Genomic DNA, 26,925 nt, shown 5'->3' with positions numbered 1-26,925 from the left:
ATTCTACAAATACATTCATACTCAACAATATTTAAAACAAAATAAGCCAAGAACGTTTATCGATAAAACCTACTAACATTAAAATCTTCTGGGCAGCACTAAAACCGCCATGTTTTGTGGCCAGATGACGTCACAGTGGCACGAATTTTTTGTTGACGTTTCATTTCCATAGGTTTCCTACTTCAGAGGTGTATTCTGATTAAGATTAGGATATACTATTATCGTACAGACTTCATTATACTTTTTGTGATGTCAAAGTGTATTTTGTGTTACGATTTTGCCTGTTTATGTCGCCAAGTCAGTCATAAGTTTCGGTTTCAAAAGTTTGATAGCCATTATACAATATAATCGAAACTTCATGGCTCAATACGCCGTTAATTTGTTTGCCAATCCACGGCAAAAACAAGACAACACACATAAAAAATAATTGATGCTACGTTTAATTACTCATTATAAACATATTTTTTTAATCTATTATGATTTTGTCAAGACTACATGAAATTTATGCGTATCGTCTGAATAACAATTTGCACAAATCGAGCCAATAAATTCTATCGTACAACACGTGGGCCACACCCTCGTTCAAACCGACGTAATTTCATCCCGGGTCACACATTACACCAAAATTAAGACAGCTTGCTACGCCAAAATGCAAATTGGTCGCCCACGACGTATGTTTTAGTCCTAAACAAACATCGTTCTTTGTACAGATTTTGGTATTGTAATAAATTGACAATTTAATAGCACTAGAGGTCCCGCAGTAGTCGAAATTCGACTATAATTAATTGGAATTGTAAGTTTGTACACTATTATGATTGTATTTTATACTTCTATAATCACAAATTTCGCCAAGACTACACTATAAAAAATATTAACAAAGACAAACAATATTTAATCTATTCTCAATTTGATAACAGACGTCAAGAACAAAAGTTTGACAATAAATAGTATGCATGCGTGTGTGCGTCAAATACATGGTATGAAGTGTGTGTAATGTTTTCTTTATTGATTTAATGTATCTTTTATGCATTATTTTAAAAAAAATATTAGCATTGTGCACTTCTTCTCTATATTCTCTATAAGTGTGTAAAATTTCATACTCCTCCGTCCGCGCAATTTTCGTAAAAAAGGGATACAAAGTTTTTGCTTCAGGTTTTAATATATAGATAGCTCTCAATTGAAGCAAATATTTTCTCGAAACTACAAATAAAACGTACTCCTATTTCGACTATACCTAACATAACTTGCTTTTGTATTACTTCAAACGCCCCAAAAGGGCCTTTAAATTGCTTAGATACGATTTTGCGTTTCCGCAACGTATTTGTTACTCGTTTGTTCAAACAAACAACGGAATCCCTGAGTTCCTTTCTATCCGCGATAAAATATCACAAGCCAGTCGTTTCGCATTCTTTCCATTCCGTGCCCAAACCAGCGACTTGGAAAAGATATTTTGTGTTTAACGATACTACTACCTTTAAACGAAATACCGGAGCGGCAAAAAACTAAAGATGCGTTTGCATAAATACTATCATATAACACTTCTTGCAAACTAGTACGATCGAATTGATAGTTCAGTCATAAAAATTTAATAAAAATCCGCCCGAGATTTCCCTCCTTGGCACAGCGCTCCCGTAGCAATTTCCAATACACAACGGATATCTGAAACATCCGAGAGGCAGACATTTTACAAGCTGAATTGATACTTCAGACACGCCGTGAAGCGCCATTCTCTTGAAAGCTTTTATATTATATTATCTAAGACCTTTCAACACGTGGTGAAACCGTCTGCCGTTGCAATCTATATATTCGAATTCGAGAGCACGACGCATCTCAGGTGCCGCATAGGGAGCGACTTATAAATTTGTAAAAAGTTGCCATTGAAGCAATACATATTTAAGATACTAGACGATTTCAGTGCTATAAACTAGAATATTCATTTATTTTTCTCTTGTTTCATCTAGTCGAAGTAATTTTCAACTTCGTAATTTGTAATTCACTTGTGGTGACTTCTTGCGAGTCTGCACGGGCAGGTACCATCACCTTGCCTATTTCTGCCGTGAAGCAGTAATGAGTTTCGGTTTGAAGGGTGAGGCAGCCGTTGTAACTATACTGAGACCTTAGAACGCATATCTCAAGGTGGGTGGCTGCATTTACGTTGTAGATGTCTGGGCTCCGGTAACCACTTAACACCAGGTGGGCTATCAGCTAGTCCACCCATCTATGCAATAAATAAATAAATAACTTTTTTTTTTATTGCTTAGATGTGTGGACGAGCTCACAGCCCACCTGGTGTTAAGTGGTTACTGGAGCCCATAGACATCTACAACGTAAATGCAGCCACCCACCTTGAGATATAGTTCTAAGGTCTCAGTATAGTCACAACGGCTGTCCCACCCTTCAAACCGAAACGCATTACTGCTTCACGGCAGAAATTGGCGGGGCGGTGGTACCTACCCGTGCGAACTCACAAGAGGTCCACCACCAGTAAGAAAGAAATTATAAAATTACATAACGCAACACACTCGTTTTCACGGAAAATCTAGTCCAAAATACATTTCATGAAGAAACCAATGTAAGTAGTAAAGTCGTTATAATAATTTATTTCGGATTAAGATAAGATTTCACAAGGCCGAGGGTACTTCAGTCTGTTGCAAATTGCTCATGGCTCAGACCGAATACCGAGACCGATCTTTGCTACAAATCTGCATTATGCTTGTTACATTGTTTTGGTTCACTGCCAACAGTCTCCTGAATTTATGTGTAAATATCTTGTTAATTGTACAAGACAAAATCAAAGAGTTTTCTTCTGAAGGTACATAGTTTTTTATTAATGCTTTTTTTAAATATAAATACATTAATCAAAGCGTTATCATTGATATTAGTACTTGTTCACTAGTACTGCTAATTCTCGTTCCAATTTGACAAACTCAAGCCTAATTTTCGCAAAGCCCTAATGTCTGACTGCATTCAAATGTAATTGTAAATTATTTTAAACTAGCTGACCCGGCAAAATTCGTAGTGCTTCAATCGATAAATAAAAGACCTAAATTTTTGTATAAAATAAACTTGAAACAAACAAAAGGAATCCGTCCGACAGGGGACACATCAGAGGAAAAACAAAATTGTTATTTTTCTTTAATTTCGAGCATTTTCATATTTATCTACCTTTTAAACCTTCTCTGGACTTCCACAAATAATTCAAGACCAAAATTAGCCATATCGGTCCAGCCGTTCTCGAGTTTTAGCGAGACTAACGAACAGCAATTCATTTTTATATATATAGATTTGAAATCTACCTGCTGTTTTGATTACATGTAGTACATAACAGTGAGGTTATTTATTTAATTATTTTAAATACTTAACATTCTCAAAGTATTTACATTTTAATACATTACAAAATCATAACAAATATATATAATTTTATTATCGGTCGCTCCAAAAGGAATCCCATTGTAATTTATTCTTTTGAAAATCTGCAGGGGATCAACTTATTCGTAGACTTGTAGTTCGTAAAAGACAATTTGGTGTAATCAGCATTCTGATTTACCAATTTACATTAAAAACCTGTGGGCGAGTCTAATGAAATTAACTGTTCTTTCGTCCGTCTGACGTCGAGCTTAAGATCGAATTGAAATTCAAATTCGAAGTTTCAAGCATATTCTAATATAATTAAATCTCCACGCTAATTGAGTAGACATCCACCCTGGAATCGACTTTACTGAGCTTGTAAGAATTAAAATGTAATAAAATTCGGTTTCTACGAACCGCTGTTTTCCAACCAGAGTACCCGTTGCACTTCCAATATCTCCAAAATTGATGTCATTTTTTAATTTATTTCAATTGTTTTACTTTGATGCATAACGTAGAAATTAATGAACTTGTAGTAATTTTTTTAAGTTTGGGTACTTATTGCATAAGACTGCGTGGCCTCATCAAAGTCATTAGTGGAAATTGATTCTAAAAACTTCTAAATTTAATATTGAGAAACTACGAAATTGTTTACAAAGAAGTTTCCAAATTCCATTAGCAGCAAAATTCTTCATCGCTAAGTGACTGAATGCAGCTACGTCAAGACGTCAACATTATAATACAGAAACACTACATAAATGCCATTAGAGATACGCAACTCCGTATGCAAATTATAGCAGACGTAAGCCCGCAAACATTGGGTGAATTAATGTCGTACGAACGAACATCTTGTGCGTCCCTGGGGGAGCACGTCTCGACAGTTACTTACTATTTATGTTGATTAATAAATGTATAAGGCACATCGATTTAGAAACATGTTTGAATACGATACACGCTGAGATATTTTTTCTTCAATTTGATTTTATTCTAGCTACAATTAATGTAATCGGCTTAGCAATATTTTCTAAGCAATTCTCTCATAAAAGTATCGATAATAATGCTGAATATTCACTGCTATCTTATCATATGATAATAATGTTCACAAAACAAGCACAGCACAATAATAAAAATAATTGATGTGTTAATCTTGAAAAAATTCTTGTTGTTGCTTTTCATTATTTTTTTATTTCTTTTTTTAAATAATTGTTTAAATTTTAGCCCCTAATTTGTGTTTGTGTATCAGAATTTAAGATTGCCACGGAAATGACTATGTATTAAAAATATTAATTTAATAAAATCAGTGTGGTTGACAAAGAGTCAGACCGACGCCAATTAAGGGTTTTTAATTCATAATACACCTTAAACAAAGATTGCAAGAGAATAATAGATTATTATTAGTAGATTATTATCTATACAAAAATAAATTTGGTGGGATCCAAAACACTTAATCTATGTATCTATTGTAATACTACAGATGTGAAAGTTTGTATGTTTGGATATTTGTTACTCAATCACGCAAAAATGATGATGAACGGATTTGCATAAAATTTCGTACAAAGACAGCTTATAACCTGGTTTACCACGTAGGATATTTATTAATCATAAGAATGACATAGCTGGGCAAAGCCAACAATCTACTGTAAAAAGTACGAGTGTGTTCGCTTTATCGTGGTTTTACGTATTAACAACGTATTATCAACTGATGGTATAATCAACGTATTTTATTGTGTTTTTGAATTCCGAATTGAGCGGTGTGACCGCTCTAGCAAAATACTACTCTATTAAGAAAATATCGGGAAACGATACAAAAAATATTAGTTAGGTAGGTATTCATCCAAATTTATATTAACACATCCAAAAGAATACGATACCAACGAATAATCCAACCATCAAAACATGTAAACGTTTGTTCCGGAATCAAGTTCAGTTCTCAACGCGAATTATTCTTTATGTCTTCTACCTAATAAAAATTGGTGCCACGAAATGGTAATTGAAATTTATGAAAAACTAAAAAGAATGTAGTCGGGTACATATCTGGTGAATAAGGTGGTTGTTCGATGGTATTTATTGTGTTTTTGGTCAAAAATTCGTTAATAATATTGGCCTTGTGCGAAGGTGCACTATTGTGGTGCGAAATCCAAGTTTTTTTTTTCTTTCCGCATATCAGGTCTTTTTCGTCGAATTTACTCTCTTAAATGCCACACGCAATGCTCACATAATATTCTTCAAAGGTCGTGTCTAATTTTTAAATGTGGACCACACGATGCACAATGCTTCCCCACGTCTTCCTGTCCTCGGCGGTCTTTATAGCCTCGGTTATTTGCAGGCCGGTGAGCGTCTTTACTAAATCAGACCAGCGGGTAGGTGAGCGTGAGGTCCGCGTGATCTTCTCCCGTCAACCTGACCAGCTACCATCAGCTTCTCTAAGTTATCGGGGCCTCTACGAGCGATGTGACCAAAGCACGTGAGAATACGTGGGAAGCAGATAGCGGAGCCCTGTGGCAATACCGAGCTCCTTTCATGGAATTCGCAACATCCGCCTCCAGCACCACATTTCAAAATCGTTGTCGATATTTGTCTCCTCACTTCGTCTTATCGTCCAAGATTCGGCGCTAGGCGCTATAAAGGAAAATTGAGAAGACCAATGTACGTACCAGCCTCCGTTTGTTTTTGCGGGACATATTGCGGTCTTTCCAAATTATTTGATAGTGGATTTGATTATAAAAATAATTCAATCATCATGTTTGCAATATCAGTTATGGATTACTAGCATTGAGTGCTGTAGACTGCATACACCTTCGATTCTTCGACAATGTCATACCTAATGCAGAAAATAATTTTGACTTAACATAGAGCATTTTAATTAACACAACTGAACAAAAAATTATACTATAATTTCAAATGAATCCTAATCCTATTGTTCAACTTAATACATTTCTGTGTTCTCAAATAAGACGCTTCCAGAAGTAGCTAGTTGTCGTCGTGATCCGATGGCGCCTGACAACAACACATAATACATTGAAAGCAAAAGATAAGCCCTCTGGTAGTTCATTAATTACAAGCATTATATTCCACAATAATTAGAAAAGCATAATACTGATTGGAACGAAAAGATAGTCGCTGCAAAGAAGGCACTGGAAAATTATTTGAATTTTCGAGGAGTAAATAAAAAAGATTTTGATTAAATAACAACATATTTATTCAATTACTTTTTTATGTTATGTATTAAACAATGAAAACTTAAATTTATAGTAGAATATTATGATTAAACACGTCTTCAACTAAAATGAACGATTACGGTATTAATATTAGTTTCTTATTTGTACTTCACAACGTAATTATTGAGTATTGATTTATTACAAAAAAAAAATATTTTTAAAGTAATTGTTGTTATGCAAGACATTAGAATAATTCAATCCTAAAACCGTATATAATAATTCTAATTTAAGGCAGATTTGTATATATTAATAATTTCAGTTTCATCTGATTTTGCAATCTAAACTACAAGAAAATAATGAATCCCATTAAAGCTTGACTAAGTTAATCGAATTATTGAGAACACAAGCAATTGAGAACAGCGGCACCTGTATATTGTTTTAGTATTTTGGAACGAAGTTCCTTATGGGGCGATGCGGAGGGGTACCCTATCCGGGAAAAAATGTCCGTAACGTAAGATTTTTATTAGTAATGCACACAGTGTATGACTTAACTTTGTAATAACGTACAAATTAGTATTGCACACAGTGTACGACTTAACTTTGTAATAACGTACAAAAAATAACATATTTTTTATCATTCATTGACCACGATCTCAGAGCGTTCGTTTGCGCAATACACTAACTCTTATGCGAACAACCGTGAATGAAGTGTACCACAATAAGTTCACACGTTACCGAATGATCGTGGGTTGTTGCGCAACCTCCAGTTTTATTTTCTTTATACTTTGAATAAAACTTAAAATTAATATTTTTATAATAAGGAACTTCGTTCCTATCCGGTGTCCCACGACACCACACATCTTTTTTATTCACGGACAGATAAAGCTGCGTTCTATAAAAAGGTTAGATTATAAAGGGGTAAAGGTAACAGCTCAATACTTGGTACTATCGACCAATGGAAATTCTCGTATGCTCAATTTTATTAACTAATAAGTTTAGTTTTTAATTAGGTATATATAACATATCGTGTTCACTGCTTTACGTACGGAGATTTTGTTCAACGATCAGCGTGCTTAGTGCGAGTTTTTTAACGTTCTCGATAACGTAAAAGTTAACTCAGATTTGTATGCAGTTAGAACAGCGCCCCTAGCGGCAAACGCAGGCAAACGTTCCAACTCCATACAAATTGGAGTTAACTTTTACGCTATCGAGAATGTTAAAACACTCGCACTACGCACACTGCTTGCTTATTGCTAAAATAAAGCAATTATGCATTCCAGTCTGTTGAAGCGAGGTAGCCATTATTTTAATGCTTGGACTCGGAACTAAATTGAGGTTTTTTTTTTTTTTTTGGAATTATACGTTGTAGTTTTCACGGTATGTTTGGGAAGGCGTCTACTGAAACGATAACGCGGTTCGGATTAAAAGTTTCAGTTATACATTACAATTGCGAGTTCGGCTAATGCAAGCAGTTGGCCTATGTTTTTTCTCAAAACTTTGAATGGAGCCCAAATGGCTCCAGCTAAATATTTCATTTCGATCTTCTTTTAACATCAACTTCCACAATGCCCTTCATGAAGCTAAGGATCGCAGCAGATGGAGGGAGATCGTACGGGAGAAACTGATGCAGCGGGGAAGTCATGACCCTCAGTAATGAGGAAAACGACGCGAGAAGGAAAGTATTTCAAGATGAGCCACCTACGCCCAAATCAATTTTATTTTTTTGTATCAAGTTTGATGGCCTCGTTCACATTATGATATTCATGGCATCAAGCAACCACTTAACACAGCTTATCTGTCCATCTTTAAAAACAAAAGGATACGTAATTTCTAGAGTGAATTTTCACAAGCAGTGACCTAAGTGCTTAGATTAACGCAACACATTCCTTGTGTGGTATTGTGACCACAAATTTGTAGCCAGTGAGTTTCCTCTTTGGCTTAAATAAGTGAAGCCAGAATAAGCCCTCAAGGCTACTGGCAATTAGATAACAGAAAAAAAAAATTGTTTTCGAACGCAAAATGACGCGTATAAAATACATACATCGGTAACGCGAGAACAAAATTCATTTTATTTAGATTTTTACAAGATTAAAACAAGTCCCCCAGAATCGGAATGGTCGCGTTCTGAATAATAAATATGGTCACTCTACAGCATCAAGTGCGACAACGCGTGGTCACTCAATGTAACAAAATAAAAGTTGGTTATCGTTGGAAGCACATCCTATGACAAATGATCAGATCATCCCAATGAAACCGTTGTGTACTACATATTAGAAAATATTAAAACTTAACTAATACAATAGAAGATACATTATATGTATACATATGGCACTCGTATTTTGTATAATTATATATAAATGTGTATACGAATCTGATATACGGAATTTCAAAAGTACAATTTGTAATTGTTATATTGTCTCGTGGGGTGGAGTTATGAAACGATATCTTTAAACAATTCATCTATGATTATAGTCTAGATGTCCAGACTCGAAAATAGGAAGACAAAACGCAACAGCAGAAGTGAAGCCGTTTTTTTTTTGGATAAAAGTAAAATCGACTTTATGGCTCTGATCTCAAGGAATAGTTTAACATTTTTAACAATATAAACAAAATAAAATAGATTATTATAAATTGTAAGCAGATTTAATATAATTATTTATTTTGAACATCACATGTTTATAATTATTTTTCGACAGTTATCACCCAATTCAGTTTGCTTTCGAAGGAAATTGATAAATTCTAAAGCTTTTCGTGTGATTTTTTTTACTCAACGTTGAAAAACTTTTTGTTAGCATAAAATAACAAATTCCTAAATACATTCATACCAAAAAAGTGATGTCAATTTAAATTCTATACAAATAAACATGTTTATTATGTAATTATTTAATGTAATTCGTTACAAGGCACAATTTCTTATAATCACAACGTGATAGCACCGATAGCATGTTTGTGCTGGAAAAAAAAAAACCACTTATATTATGCATTCATTACAATGAAAATATTTAATATTTACAAAGACTAGTTAAATTAAAACACTACCAAAATAAATACAAAGTATTATGATATAAAATATAGTACAAGATACGGATGTTTAAGTAAACACGGATGACACACTCAAGGCCCCAAGCGGTTATTTATAGCTGTTATTCAAAGCGGTTATAACACACGAAACATTCGTTTTATTTAAAGCTTTTTTTTAAACGTTATTTGTACTCTATGTAACTAAAATATATAATAAAAAAAAAATTTAACGTTTTTTAAGTAGCAACCTATTATTGTGGTAAGACTGATGAAGTCTGACAATGCATTTATAATCGTTTCCAAAACTTATCTTTTATGTACGTGAGTATACAATCGATTGGTAAATATGAAAGTATTGTTTGTTATATATCTTTGAACGAACTAATATATGTATTTTTATTATTATTCTAAAATGATATATGACAACCCTAATTTTTTTTAAATCGTGGTATATCAGACCGGAAATTTTCGTCACCAGCGAACAGACTTCAACTAATTAACACGTTATTTGATCGACAATAATGAAATGTTAATAGATGCTCATTATCGTTTTCGAATAAAAATTAACAAAATACAATTTCGCTATATAGAATTAAAATTTTATTCACTACGCTGTAGTGGCTACAGCGCAGTAGTGAGGGTAATAATAAACTATTGTATCCACTGAGTTTTTTGCTAGATCTTCTCAGTGGGTCGCGTTTCCGATCCGGCGGTAGATTCTGCGAAGCACGGCTCTTGCTAGGGCTAGTGTTAGTATTTCTTTCAGGTTGAGACTAGAGGTAGATATTGCAGGTAGAGATTAGGTAAGGAAAAAACAAAAAAACGAAATAGCGAAATTGTTTCTTTCGAATGTATCGAAAAGACATTATAGTTGAATTAGTCGATCAAATTTCGAATTCTATTACATGTAAGGCCCAGGACACGCGGTCAGGTAACTGCAAATAACATGGCTATAAATTCTACCAAATTAGTAGATGCGTTCAACGTTTGTATCCTATTTTAATGTACCTGATCAGTTTTACGAAACATGTTCAAAATTCGCAGTTACGTAGTGTCCTAGGCCTGACAGAACCGCCTCCGAGTGAGGGCTATTGTAGAGTGCACCATCCTCGCAGTAGTCAGAGGTTATCGACCCCGTTCTCTCCGTACAGTTGAGTCAGCGGACTCTCCCCGTTGACCTGGTGTTCGCGGATGACGACCGTCGGATTGTTCGAACAGTTTGAGTTGGTCGACGTAGTCCGGCGGATCGACTTGCACCGTTGACATTCGACCACCACTATTGAGTTCGTGTCGATGTCCGTCTCGGTGCTGCTCGAGCGACGCAGATGGGTCGGACCGGCGTGCAGACGGTGTTCTTGAATGGCGCGCCACAAACGAAGCTCGATGCCACCGCTGAAACACAATCGCAACGATCAGGAAAGGCTATTTAAGTGACATTTCGTCAAACCCGTCGCTCGTCGACAAAGGGCTCGACGAGCGAATTAGCCCATAGCCCACTGAGTTTCTCGCCGGATCTTCTCAGTGGGTCGCGTTTCCGATCCGGTGGTAAATTCTGCGAAGCACTGTACTTGCTAGGGTCAGTGTTAGCAACTCTCCGGTTTGAGTCCCGTGAGCTCACCTACAAAAGTTAGGATGAAGCTGAAATAGCCTTTCAAGGCTATCAGCATGGTAGGAAAAAAAAAAAAAACTCCAACTTTACAGGAGAACCATTTGAGGGGTAAAATTTTGAAACTTCTTTAACTTAATTGAATTTCTGTAACTATACTGAGACTGTTGTCGTCGTGGCCTAAAGGATAAGACGTCCGGTGCATTCGTATCGAGCGATGCAGCGGTGTTCGAATCCCGCAGGCGGGTACCAATTTTTCTAATGAAATACGTACTTAACAAGTAGTGTTCACGATTGACCTCCACGGTGAAGGAATAACATCGTGTAATAAAAATCAAACCCGCAAAATTATAATTTGCGTAATTACTGGTGGTAGGACCTCTTGTGAGTCCGCACGGGTAGGTACCACCACCCCGCCTGTTTCTGCCGTAAAGCAGTAATGCGTTTCGGTTTAAAGGGTGGGGCAGCCGCTGTAACCTTAGAACTTACATGTCAAGGTGGGTGGTGCATTTACGTTGTAGATGTCTATGGGCTCCAGTAACCACTTAACACCAGGTGGGCTGTGAGCTCATCCACCCATCTAAGCAATAAAAAAAAATTCAAAACATGGAACTGTTGATGTTAATACCAAATGAAACAGACATTTGATTACAAAGATCAATGACGGGTGTTAAGCGAAATGTCGCTTAAGATAAATAGCCTTTCACCCCTCGAATCATCATCATCATCATCATTCTCCTGCCCTTCTCCCAGTCACGTGGGGTCGGCGCAACATGTTTTCTCCTTCCATACTCCTCTATCGTACACCATTTATTCGCTCAATCCCCTCTTACACTTATGGTCTATCACGCCTTGGAATGATCTTCAAGGGTTGCGATAAACGTTGTCACGATTCGCTATAATACTCCTGAATTTAGATCGTAGTCTTTAAAGAATTTTTATTTTTTTTCAATTTCCTAAAAATTGTGATGAGTATAAGGTTCACTTGTTGCATAAAAATGTCTGTGTATCTTTTTATATTAAAATGCTAGACGAACCACTTCAAAGCGCTACAAAATGGTCCGATGGTTCGGTTACTCTTCATATGCAAACTGATCGTGACCTAGCCGTCAAACTGGAATGTTTAAGTCACAATATTAACAGCATTAGGTCGGATAGCCTTGATTTAACTTTTATAAATTGCGATTTGAAACTTGATGAGATGGAAAAGCGAAATTTTTGTTCTTCTCGAGTCTATGAGACGATGTGGAGGGGTACCCTAACCGGGAAAAAACGTCCGTAACGTAAGATTTTTATTATTTATGTATAGTCTTAGTATGATGGCTATACAGTGTCTAATGTATAGTCTACGTAATGACGGTTATTATTATTCATATAAATAGCCGTTTCTTTGTATACTATTATTATATATTTTTTATAAATTATTGTGAATAAAATAGTTTTTTTTTAACAATTGTATTTATGAAACGCGGCCTGGGTTATATTACTAGGTCTATAACGCGCGTGCCTACCTGAGATGAAGTCTGGAGACGTCTTCTCTCTGCGCGTGCAGTAACAGGTCCGTGAGCGTGTAGTGCTGGCGGGAGAGGGCGCGCGCGACGGCGGCGGGCAGGCCGCGGGACGACACCCACTCGCGGACGCGCTCCACCTCCTCGGGCTCCGGGGGCTCCAGCTCGTCCGGTTCCGACCTGTCCGCCAAAGATATTATTCTAGACTTTTTAACGGGAACGCGAGGAGTCAAGTCGTGTGGTTTGTTTTATATTTTCTATTTAGCGCCTCTTCGGGATAAAAATGTGTAATAACCATGGTTTATTAACCGTTTAGTATCTGTGAAAGTGCACAAATGTGGGAAAACGAAACAAAGCCGTAAGCTGAAGGTAACTTCTCGGGATCCCCCAAAATATTATTATATTTCATCCCATATCATCTCATTTCATTTCATTTTACTCCTAATTATCATTTTAAATAAAAATAAGAACGTAAAATAAAATAAGACATGACTTAAAGAACTTAGTTACCAGGTCAGAAAATCCCTTAAAAGATATAAAGTTATTTTGTAAACTGTACTAAAAACACTTATGAAAACATCTGATAACCTTAATGGAATTAATGATGGTGTGATGTGTTCTGAGTTATAACTGTTTTGAGTTATAATGATGATGATGAGTTATAATATAATGATGATAATGAGTTATAATTGTGTAAAACAAAAACCTTTTTGTTCGCGAACACGCATACAAAGCGATGTGTCAATATGTTTTTGTATCCTTTCATTTAAATAATATTAATAAATAAAATAATAAGACTATGTTAATAGCTTCAATTTCGTCTACAATGCTGGTTCAACATCAAATATTCAAACAATTAAGACGGTTATAAAAAAAAGGGGTCGGATCATCTCACTGCTATTGTGCATGTACACCTATCTTGTTACTCTTAATTGGGGAACGAGCTCACGGCCCACCTCTTATTAAGTATTTACCAGTAAACCAGGTGAGGATATCAGAAAGAAGGATGAATGATAAATAGCATCGAGAGATATTATATCGCGTTGTCAAAACCAAAATTGCTATGTGCACTTTTTGAGATTTTTACTTTTTGACCTTTTCGTATAGTTTCACAGCCCTATCTACCATATAAAAAAACTGTTATTTATCTATAGCTTTCATTTGACATAGTTCTTAAAAATTCACTTTCTTATAAAATTTTATACGAAAATGTTTTTACTCGTTAATTCAAAATAGAGTTTTTGCAAATAGCAGATTTTGGTTTTGAAGCGATGACATATCCGTTGACAGACAATATTTGCCAAATTGCAAAATAACGCTTGGGTATACAACCATCAACGACTATTAGTCATTAATATTCAAATACGGATGATATATTCTAGGATATACTGGTGGTAGGACCTCTTGTGAGTCCGTGCGGGTAGATACCACCGCCCTGCCTATTCCTGCCGTGAAGCAGTAATGCGTTTCGGTTTGAAGGGTGGGGCAGCCGTTGTAACTATACTGAGACCTTAGAACTTATATCTCAAAGTGGGTGGCACATTTACGTTATAGATGTCTATGGGCTCTAGTAACCACTTAACACCAGGTGGGCTGTGAGCTCATCCACCAATATAAGAAATAAAAAAGAAAGTTCTAGGAATGTAATAGTAAAAAAACAATGTAGGTATGTACAGCTAGTTGACCGACACTTTAAAAAAAAGCAGTTTGGAGAACGCTTACCGATTCCTGCTCTCGACCAATTCACGAATGATCTGCGTCTGTAGCTTTTGCTCTTCTAACATCTGCCGAAGCAATGCCTGGTGTTGCTGATAGCTTTCAATTAGTTCTTGTTGTAATCTGTACGGAAATTAATGAAATATTTAGCACAGAAAAAATACGCACAACGAATCAGGACAAATTTGCTAAGTAAACAAAGTTCATTACAACTATAGGACAACCTTTATAATTAAAATGGCTTAATCCTAAATTCTTGTTTTTTTTGTTAACGCCAAAAACGCTATTGATGAATTTTAATTTTTCAGGTTCGATTTTAATACTTTAAGCCTTAAAGTTAAACGTATACGCTTGATTTAAAAGAGACGGAAAGTGTACTTTATCCTTTTGTAGACTAAAATTTAAATTTAATTTTGAATTTTAAAACTTTTATTGTGTAAACTGATAGTATACATGTTTATAAGTCGTTTAAAGTATAAAAATCATTTTCTTCAATTTTGTAGTTACGCAACTTCAATTCTAAAGGTGCGATATTATTATTGGGTAGCTCACTTGTGGTTCTCGTGTCTGATTTGATGAGTGGATGTTGCAGTGGAAAGCGCCGAAGGAGTTCCAACGTCGGGTCCGCCGGCTGCGACCCCGCCGGCCCGCCTACCCTCCTGCCCGGCTAGATTCGCTCCGAGCTCTATCGGAAAACAATACAAATTGATTTTTTTTTTCACTTGGGCCATTACGAACGTTTTTTTTTTCAATTGGCTTTGTAAGCAGACGAGCATACAGCCCTCCTAATAGTGAGTGGTTACCGTCGCCCATGGACTTCAGCAATGCCAGGGACAGAGTCAAGCCGCTGCCTACCGCTTAATACTCTCCACAAGCCTCGTTTGAAGAAGGACATGTCATAGCGCTCGGGAAACACCGTGGAGGCGAGCCCATTCCATAGCCGGATGGTACGTGGCAAAAAGATCTCTGGAAACGCACTGTGGATGACCGCAGTGGCTCCAGGTAGTATGGATGAACTCTACTACTACAGCTATTGTGTGTAATCATACCTGGTGATAGAACTGTGATGGCGGCCTGCACCGCGTTCCGCACTAAGTTGTCGAGCGCGAACATCCAGTGCGGCTTGATGCTGTGCATCCGCAGCACGACGTTGACGGCCTCTTGGAACATGTATATGGCGGAATGCAGCTCGTTGATGGCGTTCGAATCGAAATCTAGTTCCTCCTTCAAAGTGGTCATCGCTTGTTCTATGACGTTTCGATTTTGATCCATTATGTATTCTTTTAGTGCGCATCGTAGCGTCTCCAAGTGATTCTGGAAATATACCGAATTTACTTCAACTTATGGTCTCATCAAAATATCTCTACCACTTTCTATATAAAACTACCATTACTAGTTTTGAATATTTTGTATTGAAAATTTACATTGTAGGTATAGGATTTAATATCGATAACATAACATGTCCCTCCCTCACTATCGTAATTGATTGATATGTATCTAAAAGTGTTAAAATTCTCAACGAGATTAAAATAATTTTTATTTCTTATTATTGAAACGCAAACAAGTTCAGAGCGTACCTGACGGTAATGCGTATAGTGGGCGAATTTTTTTATTGCGAAAACATTCATAAATATCAGTAATGACACGTTTATTGAAGTGATACTTCTAATGCGACTTCCAACAAGGTTACGTTAAACGTTTAACTCTACCATACTAGAGAGAGACAGAGTGAGAGTGAATGCGTGGCACTCGAACGCATGCGCGTAGTATACTTTTTATAGGCCAGTGCGAGCATTAGCAAAGAGTGGCTTAGTATTTAAAAAAAAGATTTATTGGAACGAAATTCCTTACGGCAGGCTTGGAGAGGATAGGGATTTTGCTGCGCGACCGAACTGAAAAAAATGTGATAGTAAAACCGTAAGAAAAAATCCGTGGAAAAAAGTGCGTGGAATAAAACCGTTAAATGAGACGTGCGCAGGCGCGAGCGCGAAAGTCGTATACACAAGCGAGTAGTGTATAATACCTTTCTCTTTCTCCTTCTTTTTTTTGCAAATTGTGTCGATTCTACATTAGCCGAAGGAACTTCGTTCTTACCTGGTGTCCCACGACACCACATTTTAGTTTTATTTTTCTATCTATCTTTAAAATATATATGATATAAATGTTGAAGTTTGTCGCATCTCTTATACACATTCCCTATTCCCTATTACAAGAGCAATCTGATTTAAGGATGAAATATGAAGAAAACCACAATACTACAATCGAAAAAGAAGTATCACTTCATTCACGTGCACCAAGTTGCACGTGCACCGTTTTCTAACATGCCTATCACCGATATAAAAAAATACAATTGCGATTTAAAAAGTACAAGCCTTTTTTTTACCATAGTGAGAACAGTATTTCCAAAATCCTGTTGAATGCTAAGCATCCACTTCGAGCAGATCTTCTCGCTATCCTGCTCTAGCACCCGGGAGAGAGTGAGACGTCGCTGCGAGTCCTTCTTCAATAAGTAGAAGCCGTCGTGTTCAACGTCTATTGAAGAACGAGGCACGTTTGTCATGTCCACCTGAAAAATTAGAGACTAACAGTTTCTCTACAAAATATTTATATCTATGGTGTATTGAGCCAATATATTGGTTGGCACCATAAATCGTATCCAGCAATTGTGAACACGCTTTATTAGCTTGATCTGTATTTATCTTTTGACATATAACAGCATCTTTTAACTTCATTTTCTTTAACTACTTTAATCAAGGACCGTTACGGTAATTTTATCTTAATATTATTTCATCAGTACAAGAAAAAATATTATTTAGATTTTTAGTTAGGCTTATGTACTATTAAAAATTTTGTTTTTTTTAGTTCTTAAACTTATTTTTTTAGTTCTTAAACAACAAAAAAACGTATCTTCACGTCGAAAAGTGGTTACGAAAATTTTATGGGACCTAATGTCGTTGATATCTAGAAATATCATGTTCAATTCTTACCTCTGGCGATAACAAGCCGCCGGAAGAGCTTCGCCTGTTCAAAATCGTATCGTTGCTGTCCATATCATCAGTGGACGGCGTGTTGGGCATTGTACTAAAAAAACAATATCATCACTCCGGTTTTCTGTTTAAATATAAATCCTATTTTCTGTGTATTACAAATAATAAAGTAAAAAAAACAAGGCTTTAGAATTGCATAGTGCTTTAAAAAGAGTGTTTCGTGTCTATAGAAACTAATGCTATATTATCTATAATTACTCGTATCTTTTGCTATATGCGAAGAATCTAATTGCTACTATACGAATACAAATATTATTCAAAGTTAAAATTAATATTTTAAAACGAATGAAGATTATTCCAGTGGTCACAATATAATAATAAATGCCTTTGACTGTTAATGCCTTTATTAGCATTAACCTTAAATCTAATGTATTTATGTTAATATGTAGTTCATTTCATTTTTTAAATGATAAAATAACCTTATTATTGAGTTATATAGCATTTACAATCAAAAACCACTCAATAATGGATCAGTTTTGTGATTTCGGAGATGCACTTTCCTCACATGCCCTATCAATTTGGACACGACTTCAAATCAACGTGTTCCGCCAACATTTTTATTCATAGAATCCAATATTTTATTTTTATTTATAATATATAAGATGTTACAGCTCATTAATATTCACCATTGGTAAAACATTTTAGCATTAAAAAAATGTTATGTCCAGTAAAATTCTTTTCCAAGGTGCAATAAATATTACAAGCCCCAATTAACTATCATGCATTTAAAAGAGAAGAAAATTTTAATAGCAAATAATTATTATAACTAGTCCGGTCATAAGTATTGTCACACAGTAAAAACTTTTCATTTAGAATGCTGGCCACAAAAAAGTTTATTGAATTCGAATTTCGAATTGTTCATGAAAATGAAAATGCATACTTTTAGAATTTTACTCATTTTTAAATATGGAGTGGACGCTTAAAGAAGACCGTGTTGCAGTTATTGCGTTGCATCGTTGCGGTTACACACCAATTCAAATTTTTAACATACTGATAATTTTTAATATAACCAAAAGATTCGTTTTGTCGTACCATCAAACGATACAATGAAGACTCTAGTGTAGATGACAGGTCAAGAAGTGATCGCCCTCGGTCTATTAGGACTCCAGCAGTGATAAAAGCTGTGAAGGCGCGAATTCAAAGAAATCCCAAACGTAAGCAGAAACTGTTGGCCCTTCAGATGGGGTTAAGCAGAACCACGATGAAAAGGGTGTTAAATGAAGACTTAGGGCTTCGGCCATATCGAAGAAAAACAGGACATCGTTTGAATGCTCGTCTAATGGACCTGAGACTGAAGAGATGCCGCGCTTTGTTGAAGCGGTACGCGGGAAAAAAATATCGGGAAATTCTTTTAGCGGATGAAAAATTTTTTACCGTAGAAGAGAGCTACAACAAACAAAATGATAAGGTGTACGCACACAGTAGTGAAGAAGCGAGCAACCGTATTCCGCGTGTCCAACGAGATCATTTTCCATCCTCGCTCATGGTATGGTTGGGAGTTTCTTATTGGGGCTTAACAGAGGTACATTTTTGTGAGAAAGGTGTAAAAACGAATGCAGTTGTGTATCAAAATACAGTCCTGACGAACCTCGTGGAACCTGTTTCTCATACCATGTTCAATAACAGGCACTGGGTACTCCAACAAGATTCGGCGCCAGCTCATAGAGCGAAGAGCACACAAGACTGGCTGGCGGCGCGTGAAATCGACTTCATCCGACACGAAGACTGGCCCTCCTCCAGTCCAGATTTGAATCCGTTAGATTACAAGATATGGCAACACTTGGAGGAAAAGGCGTGCTCAAAGCCTCATCCCAATTTGGAGTCACTCAAGACATCCTTGATTAAGGCAGCCGCCGATATTGACATGGACCTCGTTCGTGCTGCGATAGACGACTGGCCGCGCAGATTGAAGGCCTGTATTCAAAATCACGGAGGTAATTTTGAATAAACCTTAGTGTTATAAGAATCTATGTTTTGTTAAGTTAATTTTGGTATATGAATGGTTACATAATGAATAAACTTGTTTCAATTATTTTACATTAAACATGTGACAGAATTTATGACCTGACTAGGTATTTATTTAAATTATAACGTAACATAAACTGTTGACTACAGAATAATCTGTTTTGTAAAATATATGTATAGGCTATTAATAATAATCTATGATAGTAATTTATTTTAAATTAACGATATAAGATTATATAATAATTTAGTTTTCATGTTTGTGGATAGTGTACATCCTTATAGTGTTTTTCATTTATTGTATCGGTTCGGTGAATCTTGTACGGTAGTAATATTTCAGGCAGCTATTAACGATAAAACGTTCTATTTGATAATCTCTAGTAGCTATCTCTAGTATTTAGGGGATAGGGAATTTTTGAAGGAATTCAAATAAAATTATTAATTATAAAAATAATGTCAAAATAAAATATAGTATTCTATGATTGATTTATTCGTGTGTTCGTGGTGTAAACATGTTTACCTGCTGTTGGACAGGTCCGGTGGGTATATCAGAATCGGTGAGAGCATCGACGAAGCCGTCCGGGTGATTGTGGGATTAGACCGGATCGTTTTCACCCTTTCCACGGGAAAACAAAACAGGCTTAGGTGCAAAGCAATCGACAACGTTATAACGGATTTAAAATTGTCAACTATTTATTATTTATTTATGTGATAGTTACGTTATTCGTTGATTCGTGAATTCGATTCTATTTTCAAATAAAAGTGTTATTGTAGGTATTTATTAATGAATTGCAGATACAGTTAAATAGCATGCTTATATTTTTATCTGCTTACACGATTCATAAATAAGGGTGTTTCTAAATTAATATCGCATTCTAGTATTTATTTTAGAATCAAATTACTTGGTAATTTAATGCAAGGTGTAATATTTTAAAGGAACTTTATTTTCAATTAAACAATGTATTTTTTTAAACAATAACACTTTTATAAAACATTCATTGCTATAAGAACAAAATTGTTGATCTTTGCACTTTCTGTGGTGATTCGCAAGAAAATGAGTTTATGAATTTTGATTCTTAACACAGGGACAAAAACACTATAGTTCAGCGTCATTCTAGGCCTGATACAAAAGCTCCCTTTCACCAGGCAATTTATGGACCAAAACAGTCACACAACAAAAAAATGATTAAGTACCGTGTTAAAAAATGTGATTCATATTGAAAAAAATGTATCTAACAAATCAGAAAATGTTCATGTTATGGAATAAAACGCGGCCTTATTTAAACATATTCTATACAAACTTATATGAAATCAATAATTTGATATTATCTTGTTTATCACATCGCACCTTTAGAATTATAGAGACATATTTCGAAATTTTCGGATTTCGAATTTAATTCAAAAATTGACCTAGAACAATCTCTTTCAGGGACTCTTAACAATCAAATGACCAAAAGTAGCTTAGAAAGGGACAAACTTATCCAATGGTCTCTTTCACACCGTCCCCTTCCTCTACGTCTTTTCGGTTTAAAAACTTTATTCGACGTTTTCCAAACACACATTTTTTGGGTCAGGTATCTATAATTCTAAAGGTGCGACATGTACTATCTTCAACAAGAATCACCATAACAATACAAATTCGTCACTAATAAAGCCATGCACTAAACAATAACTGAAAGTAATTTCCGGAGCCATGCGTTTTTAAAGCATTATCGAAGGCAAAATCACTCAGACGCATAGTAACGCGTTTACGTGTGAGCGGGACGGGTAATCAAATTCCTTACTGTTTCAACTTACTCTATGTCGGGTGAAGTAGGAATGTTTCCCGGAAGACTGGGTTCGGATATTTTCTTCTGGGCGGTTATCGGTCGCGCTTTATCCGCGGGAACCGATATACTCCGGCTGTAGTCGATACTGCTACCGAGACGGCAGGTCTGTTTCTTTTTTCTGTTCATGTACAAAAATATTCAAGTGATTAATTTTTTGTCCTTTAATTTTTCATGTATAGAGGAAGAGGTAGACTGACTGAAAGAAGGGCAGGAGAATGATGATAATCTTTCATGTATAAGACTCATGTTGAGATAGTACTGTTACGTAGAAACGCGTATCTCACACTAAGCATTACACATAAAATTTTATGAGTATAATTTCATACTTATTACAATCCAACAGTTATACCATCAAACAATAGAATTTACTTAGGGCGCATCTCGGTATACATATGTTCGCGAATCATTGATTCAAACGAATTTTTGGTGTTTACATGCGAAATACGTATTTAACAAATGTTCACTATTGACTTCCACGGTGAAGGAATAACATCGTGTAATAAAAATCAAACCCGCAAAATTATAATTTGCGTAATTACTGGTGATAGGATCTCTTGTGAGTCCGCGCGGGTAGGTACCACCGCCCTGCCTATTTTTGCCGTGAAGCAGTAATTATCAGTGTTTCGGTTTGAAGAGTGGGGCAGCCGTTGTAACTATACTGAGACCTTAGAACTTATATCTCAAGGTGGGTGACGCATTTACATGGTAAATGTCTATGGGCTCCAGTAACCACTTAACACCAGGTGAGCTGTGAGCTCGTCTACCCAACTAAGCAATAAAAAAAAACTTCCCGATATACCGCCATTAAACAAAAACAGATGTCGCTAGTGTCGTTTAAAAGAATAAAAATATTCCATGTGACCGATATAACTAGGCACTTGTTAAACATGTTCTCGAGCGCTATGACATGTCCTTCTTCAAGCGAGGCTTGTGGAGAGTACTCAACGGTAGGCAGCGGCTTGGCTCTGCCCCTGGCATTGCTGAAGTCTATGGGCGACGGTAACCACTCACCATCAGGTGGGCCGTATACTCGTCTGCCTACAAGGGCAATAAAATAAACATTATAAGAAATAATTCAAGCACATACTCGCATAGAAACGGATCTTCTAGTAGTTCAGCGGCCGTCGCCCTCTCCTCGGGCTCCGGTATGAAGCACCGCAATATAAAGTTCTTCGCTCTCAACGATAACTCACTCGGTATCTCTGGATGCATTTTATAATAGCCCACCTGTACAAACAATATAATTGCAACGTTTAAGTAAATAATATCAAATTAAATCACAGTACAGTATTTAATATCGACACGAAAACATTTCGAAAATTGAAAATATCTTTTTTAGGCAAAAGGATAACTATATAAGACTACGATGTTCCCTAAAAAATTAAAATGAAATTTAAACCAAAAAGGTAAGCTAAGTATAAATTACTAAGATGCTTTTAAAAAATTTTAAATGAAATTTAAATGCAAAAGGATAAGTTTATAAGACTACGATGTTTTTTTTACAAGAACGTTAGTATGTTTAGTATTGTATGAATTTGAATTAGGAACACGATTTATAACAATATAGTTACATAGGTACTCATTTCTTATCATTATATTAACAGCATGCACCATTTAAATTAGCATTTGAGCGGATTAAAAAAGTTCAATGTACCTTAAAGACGGCGGCTTGTGGTGAGCCCAGCTCAATGAACGGAGGATTCCCGGTCGCCATTTCAACTACAGTGCACCCGAGTGACCAGATATCCGCCTGTTAGGTGATAATAATACAAATTATTTTAATCGCGAAAAACATTGAATCGTATTTTAACGATTTTATTATATTTGTCTATCTAAGGGAATCATGCGATGTAATCATCACAAAAAAAAAACAACAAAATCATTGAAATAATCAATTTCATTAACTATTTTTTTACTGGTGTTATTAGAACGTCATGTGAGTCCGCACAAGTAGGTAGCACCACCCCACCTGTTTCTGCGTGAAGCAGTAATGCGTTTCGGTTTGAAAGTCGGGGCAGCCGTTGTAACGTAAATACTTAGATCTTAGAAATGATTCCTCAAGATGGGTTTATTACGTATCAATGGGCTCTGGTAACCACTTAACACCAAGTGGGCCATAAATTTATTTTCATAATAAAATCATCAGACACATCTTACTATATTGAATTGTCTTATGTTACCAATCTCGACTGGTAATTTTTCAATTCAGAATAATACTTGTCGTTAATAAACATAACCACAAAAAAAAAAAAACCACATAAAATACTCACGGGCGCTCCATAGCCTCTCTGTCCTTTGTCGATAACTTCAGGAGCCATGTACTGCAAAGTTCCGGCGAAAGTCTCCGTGGAAGGGCAGAGTCCGGCGAGGCGCTTGGACGTGCCGAAGTCAGATATCTTGACGACTCCACTGTACGTGTTCACCAGAACGTTGTCGCCTTTAATGTCTCTGTGCACGATTTTCTGATCGTGTAAATATTTTAGACCTGGAAATTTGCTTTCATATAAGAACGTTTTCCATTTTTTTTAAGAGATATTATGACCTGGTAACTAAGACCTTTAAGGTCATGTCTTATTTTAATTTATATTCTTATTTTTATGAAAAATGATAATACGGGGTGAAATGAAATGAAATGAAGATGATTAATTTGAGACATTTAATCAACTGGGATGAAATTAAATGAAATGAGATGATATGGGATGAAATATAATCTCAGTAAAATGGTGGTAATTTACTGAGATTTTTTCAGTGGACTTTTTGGACGATCGCGAGAAGTTACATCCAGCGGTTTTGTGTCATTTTCCTATTGCTCGTTCACATTTTTTCTTAGTTATAACAATATATTTAAATATTAAAAAAACAACGGTAATCAGTAATTAAATGACAGTAATAGTTTTTAAATAACCGTAACAAAAGTGGCAGAAAAAAAAACTTTCAAGGTTTCGTTGGCTTAAAATACGAATACCATGGTTAGTAGGCATGGTTTCGGTAGGCAGCGGCTTGGCTCTGCCCCTGGCATTGCTGAAGTCCATGAGCGACGGTAACCACTCACCATCAGGTGGGCCGTATGCTCGTCTGCCTACAATGGCAATAAAAAAAAAACCTAAGTTTTTAGCAGTGATGTCAGATTTATATGATGTGTCGATAGTAAACAATAAACGATAAAATCTGACAAAATATATTCGAAAATATTTATATCTACGCTGGTGGTAGGACCTCTCGTGAGTCTGCACGGGTAGATACCACCACCCCGCCTATTTCTGCCGTGAAGCAGTAATGCGTTTCGGTTTGAAGGGTGGGGCAACCGTTGTAAATATACTGAGACCTTAGAACTTACATCTCAAGGTGGGTGGCGCATTTTCGTTGTAGATGTCGATGAGCTGCAGTAACCGCTTAACACCAGGTGGGATGTGAGCTCCTCCACCCATCTAAGCAATAAAAAAAACCGCTATGTTTTTTATATTATGCAATGTACTACTAACCTTCAAGTATTTGTTTGGTATAGTACGCTATGGTGGCCTCATTTTCCTTCAACGGCCCCCATTTCGATCTTAACAGAGCTGACAGCGAGCCTCCCGGCACTTGTTCCATGAATATTTTGAAGTAATTGTCTTCTGATATTGAACCTAAGTACTGAAAAATATTTTCATGTTAACCAATAAAAAATTACCACAATACATTTTATTATTATTTAATGATGCATCAACAATTGTTAACGAGAGATATTATGATTATGACGAAAGCTTACAATGAATAAAAATATAATCGAGCTTTACTGGCCGTTTTAATTTATATATCCTATAACTGTACGTATATTTTTATTTCAGTGATAAACATTGTCTGTTTCTCAATTCTCAATTCTCCACCCGCGCGGACCACAAGAGATTCTACTACCAGTAAAAGTTTACGAATAAAACGGCGCCTACACACCTGCACTATGTTCCGATGTCGCAGCTGTGAGTGCAACAGTATCTCCTCGTGTAATGGCTGAACATCGCCCAAATTCTTTTCGGGTATTTCCTTCACTGCTATCCGTACTTGCGTGTTGAGGTCTCTGGCCGCGTAGACGACGCCGTACGTTCCTTTGCCGAGCACCACGCGTTTATTGTTGTCGTCTAACTCGTATTCGAACTGAAAACGAAATGCGACCTTATTGTCATGCTCAATTCCTATAAACTAAATTAATTAAATGCGTCGTCGACAAAACAAAAATGTGAAATTTAATGTGAAAAAAATTCACTTCAACATTTGTCGATAATCATCTTATGACTTAAAGTTAAAAACCGTAAAGTATACGGCGAAACATCAGAAATAAAATAGTGAAAATTAAAGACAATTAAGATTAAAAATGCAAATATTTAATTATGTTAGTTTTCATTTAGTTTTAATTATGTCTAAGATTCGCTTATGACTTGTTTTATTTAGCTAGTGTATTTTAAATAATGTCAGAAAGATGTCGTACTACACAATGGCCTCCCTCAAGATTTACCAAAACGACGGGTCCGGTGCAAAAGTCTATTAACTCAAAGGAAACAACATTTTTTTAAATATTGAGTAAGCCTTCAGAGGCGTTTTTAAATTATTATACTATCGATTCGCCACGCAGTCTCATCATTGAGAAGAATCTGCCATTACAGGTCGTATAACTTTACAAATCATTATTAACTCAGTACATATATTAACTAGAGCTACCGCTCTACCTAAAGCTCAACTTAAGACATCGACGATGTTTTGAATGATAATATTATTTTAAGCATTGAAATATCATGAAAATCTTTACATTTTAATTAAATCTACTAGCATTTTATTGTTAACAGTCACCTTTAGCTGATCCTGCATAACGCTTGTGTCCAAATCGGTGACTTTCTCATGGTCAGCTGTTAGTTCGCCCAAGAGGTCGTGTAAATGTTGCCTACATGCTTGGGACGGTAAGAAAATTTGAAAATCATCTGAATTCTCGCTCACGTACAAGAACAGGCATCTTTCGTCTCTTTTGTATAAACTGGAATCATACAAATTGTTTTTTTTTACTAATGAAGGTTTTGAGAAGTATCCTTAATAAAAAGAAAAATATTTTTTAAATAACCAAGAAATGAATGTCAGTTGTCAAAGTAATTAACGCCATTGTTTGAAGTTATTTTTGAGCGTTTTGATGAATTTTTTTATTTGAAATAATAATAAATTAAAAAATTTAAAATAATAATCAATAATTTATTTAAATTTAATTAAAAATAACAAAAGTTTGTAATACCTGTAGCTGCGTATCATGTCAGAGGTGAACAACCATCGGTGCACTTGTCTGCACTGACCGTGCATGGCGTCGAGGCAGAGGTTCAGTATTTCAATAGACTTCTGTTCGGCACCCATGTTCACATTTACGTACGACGGCATGTATATCTTCGTTGTTTCCAGTATTACTACCTAAAATAAATTGTAATTACATAAAAAAAAAAAAAAAAACTTTTTTTAATCCTACATATACTGATAGCCTTAAGGGGCTATTTCAGCTTCTCCTTGACGTGTAGGTGAGCTCACGAGGCTCAAACCGGGAGTGTTGCTAACACTGGCGCTCGCAAGATCAGTGCTTCGCAGAATCTACCACTGGATCGGAAACGCGACCCACTGAGAAGATCCGGCGAGAAACTCAGTGGGCTGTGTCTATGGATTAATTCACTCGTCGAACCCTTCGTCGCAAGCGACGGGTTCGGTGAGGGCGGTAACCAGATTTTT

General features: G+C 36.0%; 1 protein-coding gene across 2 annotated transcripts in view; it reads right to left on the bottom strand.

Moving 5' to 3' along the window:
* Positions 1 to 7,869: 7,869 nt before the first annotated feature.
* The window catches only part of Ask1 (apoptotic signal-regulating kinase 1), a 30,172-nt gene continuing 11,116 nt past the window's right edge, over positions 7,870 to 26,925 (bottom strand). Inside the window, exons 10-25 of one of the 2 annotated variants that reach the window (XM_028182210.2) lie at positions 26,447 to 26,616; positions 26,017 to 26,197; positions 25,126 to 25,326; positions 24,678 to 24,828; positions 23,466 to 23,680; positions 22,850 to 22,945; positions 22,283 to 22,422; positions 21,164 to 21,313; positions 19,887 to 19,982; positions 17,345 to 17,438; positions 16,741 to 16,923; positions 15,407 to 15,671; positions 14,910 to 15,042; positions 14,364 to 14,480; positions 12,645 to 12,821; positions 7,870 to 10,919 (exon numbers count right to left, since the gene is read on the bottom strand). In XM_028182210.2, coding sequence (XP_028038011.2) covers positions 10,646 to 10,919; positions 12,645 to 12,821; positions 14,364 to 14,480; positions 14,910 to 15,042; positions 15,407 to 15,671; positions 16,741 to 16,923; positions 17,345 to 17,438; positions 19,887 to 19,982; positions 21,164 to 21,313; positions 22,283 to 22,422; positions 22,850 to 22,945; positions 23,466 to 23,680; positions 24,678 to 24,828; positions 25,126 to 25,326; positions 26,017 to 26,197; positions 26,447 to 26,616 — 2,643 coding nt within the window. In that variant the 3' untranslated portion in view covers positions 7,870 to 10,645. The remainder of the gene's footprint in view (positions 10,920 to 12,644; positions 12,822 to 14,363; positions 14,481 to 14,909; positions 15,043 to 15,406; positions 15,672 to 16,740; positions 16,924 to 17,344; positions 17,439 to 19,886; positions 19,983 to 21,163; positions 21,314 to 22,282; positions 22,423 to 22,849; positions 22,946 to 23,465; positions 23,681 to 24,677; positions 24,829 to 25,125; positions 25,327 to 26,016; positions 26,198 to 26,446; positions 26,617 to 26,925) is intronic. The other variant, XM_028182211.2, reaches the window with a different exon arrangement.

Source organism: Bombyx mandarina, chromosome 12, assembly GCF_030267445.1.
Source record: "Bombyx mandarina strain Sakado chromosome 12, ASM3026744v2".
NCBI classification, from domain to species: Eukaryota; Metazoa; Arthropoda; class Insecta; order Lepidoptera; family Bombycidae; genus Bombyx; species Bombyx mandarina.
This window is presented reverse-complemented; position numbering and strand designations above follow the sequence as displayed.